General features: G+C 65.4%; 1 protein-coding gene across 1 annotated transcript in view; it reads right to left on the reverse strand.

The window, feature by feature from the left end:
* Positions 1-31: 31 nt before the first annotated feature.
* The window catches only part of LOC104540889 (equilibrative nucleoside transporter 4-like), a gene marked incomplete at its 3' end in the record, with an annotated part of 2,424 nt that continues 2,143 nt past the window's right edge, over positions 32-312 (reverse strand). The window contains 3 exon segments of the mRNA XM_010184808.1: positions 32-167; positions 254-296; positions 298-308. Coding sequence (XP_010183110.1) covers positions 32-167; positions 254-296; positions 298-308 — 190 coding nt within the window.

The raw sequence follows: 312 nt of genomic DNA on the forward strand, positions 1-312 counted from the left end.
CCCCCCCCACTCCCCTGAGCCCACCACCCACCTCTGAAGCTGGGCCAGCTCCTCTTGATTTTGGGCCGAGGGACGTCAAAGCGCATGTAGGTCCCGCTGCCAGCCAGCTCAGCTTCGGGGCCAGGGCTGCCCTGGGGGGAACTCAGCTGCCCCTGGGGCCGATTCTCCTGCGTGGAGGAGAGAGAAGACCCCAGCACTGAGCTCCTGCTGGGGGAAACCCCGGGGACATTGAGGAAACCCACCCTTGGCTTACAAATCGGATGTCCTCGGCGGTGACGTCGTGGTGGACACGGTAGGCCCGTCCCTTGGTCA

Source organism: Mesitornis unicolor, unplaced genomic scaffold (genome assembly GCF_000695765.1).
Source record: "Mesitornis unicolor isolate BGI_N332 unplaced genomic scaffold, ASM69576v1 scaffold31905, whole genome shotgun sequence".
NCBI classification, from domain to species: Eukaryota; Metazoa; Chordata; class Aves; order Mesitornithiformes; family Mesitornithidae; genus Mesitornis; species Mesitornis unicolor.